General features: G+C 35.8%; 1 protein-coding gene across 1 annotated transcript; it reads left to right on the plus strand.

Moving 5' to 3' along the window:
* The first annotated feature begins 3,913 nt into the window (after positions 1-3,913).
* On the plus strand, positions 3,914-7,929 carry LOC107687790 (homeobox protein Hox-B9a-like). The gene is made up of 2 exons (XM_016485248.1): positions 3,914-4,619; positions 7,142-7,929. The coding sequence occupies exons 1-2, from the start codon at positions 4,106-4,108 to the stop codon at positions 7,375-7,377; spliced, it is 750 nt and encodes a 249-aa protein (XP_016340734.1). The 5' UTR covers positions 3,914-4,105; the 3' UTR covers positions 7,378-7,929.
* The last annotated feature ends 1,075 nt before the right edge of the window (positions 7,930-9,004 follow it).

Consider the following 9,004-nt stretch of genomic DNA (forward strand, 5'->3'; position numbering starts at 1 on the left):
CATATATATATATTTTTTTATATATATATATATATATATATATATATATATATATATATTTACACACACACAATTTTTTTTTTTTAATGCTGAACACGAGCAGTATAAATCTGTTCACCCACAACACTGCGTTTCTTCGAAAATGTCCTCTGTTTTCACAATGGCCTGTTTTTATTCCGCGCCGGTGAGATGGAGTCCTACACCATTTTAAAACACATTTTAAGTTTTGAAAATTCCAACACAATGCCTCAATTATATATTAAACTATTATAGAAATATTCAAAATTTTTAGGACACTTAATGTTAATCAATTGTGATCACCTGTAAAGTTTTGCAGTTAGAGTAGAATGAACATATTTTCGTACTATATAATATAAACATACATATTTCATATTATCATTTTTTTTTTACAAACACCTGATCTCTGAAAAAACGCATATATACATCATATCATATCATATATATATATATATATATATATAGGGTACAACGGGGCTAAAGGCCCACCAACAGAAAAAATGTGCCATTCACTGCGCCTAAAATGTATAATTGCAGAAAAAAATATATAAGTTGTATTGAACATTAATGGAGCAACAGTTTAAAAATCCTAGAAATGTATGAGGTGGCAAGAGGGGCCTTTTACCCCACACACGGGCAAAAGGCACACGGTATTGATACAAATACTTCAGCTAAAATAATGTTTTTTAAAATAATGTCTATGTTAATACTTGTCCAAAACAATCACTTTAGCAAAGTTTGTACTATTTTCTGCTTATTTTGACAAATAAAATAATTATATTTTTTTCAATAAATATACTGTCATTAAAATGTTAATATAAAAATACATTTTAAAATACAGAAACGAAATCGGTTTAATAAGTAAAGATTCTGAAAGTATTGAAGGAGATCCAATAATAATTAAATATATATTTACAGTAGTAACAACAAATTATATTTTATTATATGATATGATTAATATCATGTTTTTAAATATGATGGTTTCATTCTAAACATGGTGATTATCTTTTAAATGGACACCCAACATAATATATGATATTTACCATCTGAATCTAACCATGTCATGTCAACAAATGGAAAAGTCAGTTTTTTACCCCAAATACCATACTTTTACATATTCTTTCATTATTTAAAAACTGTTGCTTTAATTATCTTAAACAAAACTGAAAGTATGTAATATATATAATATAATATGCATATTTTTTAGCCTCGACACTGAAATATTTAAAAATTGGCAATAGGTTTATGGATAAAATTAGATCGGTTTAGAACATATCTCATCAATTCGGTTGTTTCAGATGCTTTTGTATTAAGAAATCCACAATTAATGGCAAATTCACACAATAATTTTTGTCATAAACGCTTTATCATATGATAAATTTGATTAACTGTGATATTTTTCTAAGGCAAACTCATTAGAGCAGTAGGAAAAACTTATTTTTGATGTATAAAACTTAAAGCTGCATTTGTTGATGATTTGAAATACAGTGTGGTAACGTTTGCAGAGTGCCTGTGGTGGCCAATAGCGTGCAACAATATTCTGACAATCAGTCAATATGCTATCATTGCTGGAGTCATTGGTATACCAGCAAAAACTATTGCCAAATTGTAGTTTTAGAAAGTTTTATCCTTAAGAATAAGGTTATGTATTGCTTGCAACATATAAATGTCCTACACGAATGCTTGCAACATGTAAATTATGATTACAACTAGCTATAACTAGCCCATTCCATACAAGAAACTCTCCATATTGAAGGTGAGAGGTGCAGTTTCACCTTCCAGTTAAGGTCCTACACTGAATAAAACGAGAGTTACAAACAGTTATGAAACGGTGTTTATATTAAGACATGTTAAACTTTGCCTTGAAGAGTTTTCACAGCAGAGCACAGATACATTTATCTTTGTTGCTGATGCTTTTTGAGTAAGTCTATTTGGAATTTCATGACAAAATATCAAACATAGCCAGAGTGTGGACAAGGAAGATACTGAGACATGCTCAACGGAACCTAACCCTATAACGATATTCAAAATAGTCCTACAAATTATATGTGCTGAGATGCATTTTTGTGATTAATATTTGTTTGAATTAAATTTTCTTTGCTCACAAGAGGTTTTGATTCTTTATAAACAGGAATATGTAAAAAGATATGTAAAAAGATATGTGGTCAAATACGGCAAACATTAGCCAGCTTCTCTAAACAAAGGTTTCACTACTAAAAGAAATGCTTAGCTTAAAGGCTTGTATGCGTGACAGTATGCCTCAATTTTTTCTAAGACTGTCACGTCATACATTTTAACTAGCTTGATAGCATGTGGTAGTATATGTTCCGGTATGCTCTTATTTGTAGAAGCTCAATATTACATAAGGAAATATGATCCAAATCGATTACAGTGTATGATTAAAGTGTAGCTTTCAATACACATTTTTTTTTTGATTATCTTTCCTTTTCTCTGTGTAATTCCAACAGAAGGCAGAGATATTTTAATTCAACGTGAAGTAATGCACCGGTGACGGGTTGATTTTTTACAGGGTGTTGTTAAATGCCTTTTTAAACGGCTAGGTTGTGATTTAAGTGTGCAGCCTCTTCCTGATGTAATTAACATTTTAGAGGTTTTAGAGATTCTATAGCACAATTTATTGCACAAATGTATCTTATTATGCAACTTGCCCTGTTTACGCATGGTTACAGGTGTAGTTAATAAAATTAGCACGAAGCTAAGTATGTGCTATCTAAAGTCACAATGAACTAAGATGGTAATAGTTGCTTTAATTGTCTTTTTCAGTTAACTCTACAGTACCTGTAATGTTTTTTTGTAGAAAAATGATTTGCTATCGTTCTTTTGCTGAGGCACAACAGCATCATAGGCTCGATTTATTCTTGTATGTTAAGTGGCAACTATTTATTGGGCACGGCCAACACACACAGCAAGTGCTGAAATCACAGTTATATTGTATTACATTGATGGTCGAAGACATTCACCACAGACAGTGAAATCCTTTCTGAAACATTTGCCTTTTTGCATGCGTAATTCAGAATTTCTGTTGCAAAATGTTGCAGAGAGAGAGTAGAATAGACTGTTGTGTATTTGAAAAAAAAAAAAAATTATTTATTTGTTTATTTGTGTGTGTGAAATGAGCGACTGGATGGAACACTACAGTGGAGTCGTTCACGGTCCTCGCCACAGGCAGTATATCAGGCCTATAAAAATCAAAGCTGCCTGATGTAGTATTTTATAATAGTATTAAACGACCAAAAAAGTTCAAGTAGTTTCTTCTATAAATGCAAGGGGATTGTCGCACCGTGGTGTTTAATACCCTCGTTAAGAAAAAAATGACTGTTAATTTCCCAATAAAGCTGTTCATTATCTCAACGTAGGCCTACTCCTATTACTACAAGAAGGAAGAGGTTTGCCTCCTCGGAGGTTTAGAGGTTTAAACGTGGGGGTATAAAATATTTTAGGAAAAAAATCGGTTGAGTAAACTTTATAAGCAAACGTCACTTGGTTTTTGTGATACCTTTCAAAGTCCTGTTAAATATCTCCATAAATTGCCTATATTAAATAGTTATTGTCATACATTTTATCAAGCAAATATGATTAAGCTCCCATTCAGCACTTATGCTGTATAGATCACGATATAATGGCACATCAATTCATAGACAAAAATGTTCTCTCACTTATTATTGTGGGCCACTGCTCTGCATATGCTTTTTTAAATATGTCAAACGTTTCATAATTTAAGTTGACATTTTCCCGACTGCTTGTAGATATCTGGAGATATATGGACACACTCCCACTTTGCATATTGCATAAACAAGACAATTTATTTAGATGGGAAATATAGAGAGCGCAAGAGGAGGAGAGCTCCATACAGCCTCTTGGCGGATTGATTTACACCCCATTGACGCTTTATCAGGCTCGCGAAAAAAGTCTGACCAATCACTTCGCTCGGAGCGCACACCATAGCAGCCCGGCTCTACTTCGTTGGCGAGCGAGTAGAGAGGAGTACCGTAAAGAGGGGAGTAAAGCACATTTCTATTGTACATGTTTTCCCTTTAATGAACAGTGCGTTATATAATGTCCGAGAATGTCAATTTCTGGAACTCTAAGCAACTATTATGTCGATTCTATTATAAGTCATGAAGGAGAAGATCCGAACGCGTCCCGCTTCTCCAATGTACAGTACTCCAGCGCTAGACAACCGGGACCCGGCGAGCATCCGGAGTTCCCCTCTTGTAGCTTCCAGCCCAAGCCTTCAGTGTTCAGTTCGTCATGGAGTCCATTCAGTTCCCACGCGTCCAATGGCCTACCAGCGGTCTACCATCCGTACATATCGACGCAGCCAGTACCTTCAAGGGATACTCGATACCTCCGCACATGGCTTGACTGTGCTCCGAGAGCAGAGCCTCTGCCCGGGCAAGAACAGGTCAAGATGGAGCCGCTCCTGGGACATCTCGGGGAACCACCGAAACTAGTCGGGCAGCATGAGTATATCTTGGAGTCCTCTACAGCACGGGAGATGAATTCTGGTCACAGCGCTGGGTTTGAAGACAATAAGGACATATGCGAAGGCAGCGAGGACAAAGAGGGACCGGATCAAAGTAAGTTATAAACCTAGGAAGTGAACACTCTGTAAAGCGTTTAATGCTGTCATAAAACTAGAACAAAGCAACGGAGAGCTACAGACACCTCACGCAGCCAAGTATGATCATGTAACATTCTCAAGTCTTCGCTTGCATGTAGGGGTTTTTAATCGAGTCTGTATTTTTACCCAGATATGTATGATTTAGCCATGCTTTACATATATAGGATCGCTGACGACTGTTTTGCTTTGCCCAGTTGGAGTCACGTAGAGGATTCACACCTTTATAAAACAAGCTTTCATTTTCCCAGATCATGTTATTTGCGTTTATTTCATTATTGAGTAACTTTTAGTATATTCTTTCTCTTTCTGTCTCTGTTAGAGACCCTTATTTACGCGTCAATGCACTTTAGTGCACTGTTTTAGGTCGGCTGTAAACAGCTTTTTCGTGCAATGACTCCCCAAATTGTCTCTTAGTTATACTAAATAGTACAAATGTTGGTCTTATGTTTAGTAGCTCTTGGTTAGCAAAAATATTATAACGTTTATTCGCTTTTCATCTGAATCTATATAATTCTATTTATGCGGAAATATTATTGACTATATCACAGAGGTGAAGGTATAGTTTGAATACCACAAAATAAATGTAATACTGAATATGTTTTTAATGGTACATCTGGCTGCTGGGGGGTTGTATGTTTTTCCATGATCTTGCCTGTTTTTGAGCTCCCTCAAGAGTGGGGTTGAGCCGGTGCAGAGAATAATCCACAGAATTCCAGCTCATAATCATGTAAGATTGTTTATTGCTAAAGTATTCCAAGAAATTCAGAAATGCAGCTAAATTCTTAGGGATCTGTTCAACGATCGTTTTCGATTTTGTTGCAATGAATTTGAAAAGGTCATTGATTTTAATTCGTGAAATAGGCTGCAGCACTGCGAAGTGCGAACTAATGGAATTGTGCGCAACAGAAATCCCCAATGTGCTACCCCGGGCTGCATTCCAGAATAAACTGTAGGCAAAGGCAATGATGTTGGGAGTTACACGTCCCGCTTTGTGCTCATGGCTGCCCATGAGAAGGAAAAGTTATAGGTCTCAAGGTCTATAGGTCTCGTACGTGAGCTCCTTGGGATATGTTGCGTTAAAAAATTCTCAGAGTAAAATACGATTCAGTCCAATCGTGCGCAAATGCAATAATAAGCGTCCTAAGGTCAGAGGTCCATTGTCTTTGAAAACGTTTTGATCAAATTGACTAGAGGCAATAAATAAATAAATTCTAAACTTTGTGTAATTTGTGGATTTTGATTCATATTTATCAATGGAAACACGCGTCACTTTCCTCATCATATAGCATTACCCTCGTAGTGTTTCATTGTTAGGGATCACGTCTCGGTCCTGTCTCGTAAGTCGCAAGGTATACAGACGTGTCCGCGAGGCCTGTAGTTGACATGACACGCGCATTAATAATTTTAGATGCGTGTATCTCATCCCATCATTATAAAAATACAATTGCGATTTGAGATATCCTAGAAAGCTGATGTACAACTGACGTGTATGTCTTGAGGCAGAAGCGATGGAGTTGCACGCATAGGATGGGAAACATCTATAAATACGTGGCTTTTTCTAACCTGCTAGCATACACCTTCAAACTGTCTGAGCCCCTGAAAAGTGAAGGTATGTGCCAAACGTTGAATGTTTTTCATGCAAATAGTATGCACTTTAAGAGAGCATAAAGCACCACCATGGTAGAAATTTTCCCTTGACGTCATTTAACCCACAGAGGTACAGAAGGCATGCACAGGTGACATCAATTTCGTCATCACAGTGAATCTCCAATCGCTATAACATTCAGCTTCTCCGTGTGCATGTTAACAAAAGTCAGCACAACGGACATTTTTCAGCCTCCCATCTGCATTCCCGACCAAACCACTGAGGGAGAAGACGCCTCGTTAGAGATGCTCTTCCTCCGTAATTCATCCCACATTTCTCCCTAAAAAGGAGATAATCTCATGTCACATGTGACCACATTTTACAGTGCATTCCAGTATGGTTAAACTCCCTGTAGAGTTCAAAATTAAACCTTTCTTTCCCCTCAGCCATTTTCTTCTTCTTATTTGTTTCTTTAAAGAATATATATAATATATAAATATATATATAATATATATATAATACTTTATATTATTCAGTGCTTTCACATTCTCCTTTGCAGGGAGATGAATGACACGGATTATCACAGGTGAATTTAGGTGGCCTCTTGTACAAAGTTGTTGCTTACTGGTGGTGGTACAGTTTAAGCATATAATTTTATTACTGCGTCTCAAGTTAATACTTTGATATTGCTTTGCTTTCCTCGTTTTCATAAACCATAGTGTTGGTTTTCATGCATTTGTAAGTGATGGCGCCCTAAAGCACTTTATTTTAATAATATTCATTGTCTTCGTGAAGGCTGTAACTTTTTTTGAGTGTATTTTGAAATGTGTTTCATGTTGGAATCTGTACTAACATTATGATCTACTCTTCTTGTTTTTGACTGTCATTTGCAGAGGACCCATCTGCCAACTGGTTACACGCTCGATCATCCCGGAAGAAGCGATGTCCATACACGAAATATCAGACCTTGGAGTTGGAGAAGGAATTTCTGTTCAATATGTACCTTACCCGAGACCGGAGACACGAGGTAGCTCGCCTGCTGAACTTGACAGAGCGACAAGTAAAAATATGGTTTCAAAACAGAAGGATGAAAATGAAGAAAATGAATAAGGACCAGCCCAAAGAATAATAACGCAGACTGGTGCCAGGCGTTCAAGCCGTTTACAAAAAGTATTTTAAATCTGGAAGCTGATGCAAGAATGTTTTACTGCATCAAAAAGGAAACGCACACGCGCACTCACACACTATTTTCTGTAGGACTGGACAGTGTTAAGCATATACAGTATAAGGAAGAGGTGAGATGATGCAGAGGAGGGGGAAACCGTCTTGCCATCTCTCCCTTCTTTTGTTGCATTTTATGACTTGAGTGAAAGAAACACTTCACCAGGAAATAAACAGGTGATAAGGAACTGTTTCAACAGGCTAAGAACAGCTGAAATATTGTGCTTTTTTTATAAAGTTGCTCTCTATAATTCTGCATTTTTCATCATTCCTTTTGTCATAGACGTGTGCTGATATGAAATGTATTTAACAAAACATAAGACTCATTCAACATACAAGGGAAGTTTTGCTTATCTGTAAAGCATGTTCACGTATTTGCTAAAGACGTGAGCTTTCTTTTACAAAATTATTATTATTATTATTACTATTATTATAGCGGATTAAAACAGCCTTTAGTTCGTAGTGTCTATATCATCTGTGAAGCAGTTATTGAAGAGTGCGTATGCTAACCGTTTTCAAAAACCTTTTGAAGTTTACGATATTATAAATTAGCTCCTTTTGACATTTACTTGTGCGCAGAGATTTGTGGTAGAAGCACACTTATAAATTGTCTTGGTTGATTCGAATGTACTAACAGTAGTAATAATAATAATAATAATAATAATAATAATTTCTAAAATTGCTTTCAGATCTTTTCTTTATAGCTTCTACTATAGTTCCGTTCAATAGTGTTTGTATCATTTGGGGTCAAAATCAAGATTCAAACTGAAGTAATCCATTTGTAAACACGAAAGTAAACACGAATGAAATGAGTTGTTTTACCTACTTTCTTTTTTTTTTGTTTTTTTTTGTTCAGATATCCCAAAATAATCCTTTTGAAAATTAGAGTGCAGGTTCCGAGTGTATGTATTTGTAGCGTGCCAGTAACCATAGAGTTAATTCGTGCTGAAATGTATAACAACCTTTAATACAGATTCGGTCGCAGTTGTTTACATAAATTTGCGCATGCCTCGTATCGTGTAGTTTTCTTATGTATGTGTTATTGAAAAAGCTAGTATTAATTCGAATCTGTTTTATGTGCGGTCTAAGGATTGTTGTTTTAATTTATTGTAAATACGTTAATAGTTTTTTTTATTTTAAATGGAATGTTTTATATGTTGTAAAAAGAATAAAAAAAATAATTCATACTTGAATGAGCTGATACACGTAACCTTTTAATTTTCCTATTTTGTTTACACGTTCCATGTAGGCTATATGTCCAGAATCATGTCCGTTGTCCATTGTCAGTGATGTTTTTCTGTATTTGCTCGTTCCTTCATATTGCTTTGTTGGTTTAAAGGTTTGTTTTGCGTTTTTGTGATTTGACTTTACGGAAATCGAGCGCGGCAATCTTCAAATGTCAATCAATTCTTAAACTGTCTGAGGCCATTTCAACTTTTTCCCACTTTTTTGACGCACGACCAGTCACGCGCGCGCGCGCGCGCACACACACACACACACACACACACACACACACACACACACACACACACACT

The sequence above is a fragment of the Sinocyclocheilus anshuiensis genome, unplaced genomic scaffold (genome assembly GCF_001515605.1).
Source record: "Sinocyclocheilus anshuiensis isolate Anshui unplaced genomic scaffold, SAMN03320099.WGS_v1.1 scaffold97, whole genome shotgun sequence".
NCBI lineage: Eukaryota > Metazoa > Chordata > Actinopteri > Cypriniformes > Cyprinidae > Sinocyclocheilus > Sinocyclocheilus anshuiensis.

Excerpts from the sequence above, each read along its gene's own strand:
- LOC107687790 (XM_016485248.1), top strand. The coding sequence starts at position 4,106 with ATGTCAATTTCTGGAACTCTAAGCAACTATTATGTCGATTCTATTATA. Across the intron at positions 4,620-7,141 it reads CAAAGAGGGACCGGATCAAA|AGGACCCATCTGCCAACTGG; the intron begins GTAAGTTATAAA and ends TGTCATTTGCAG.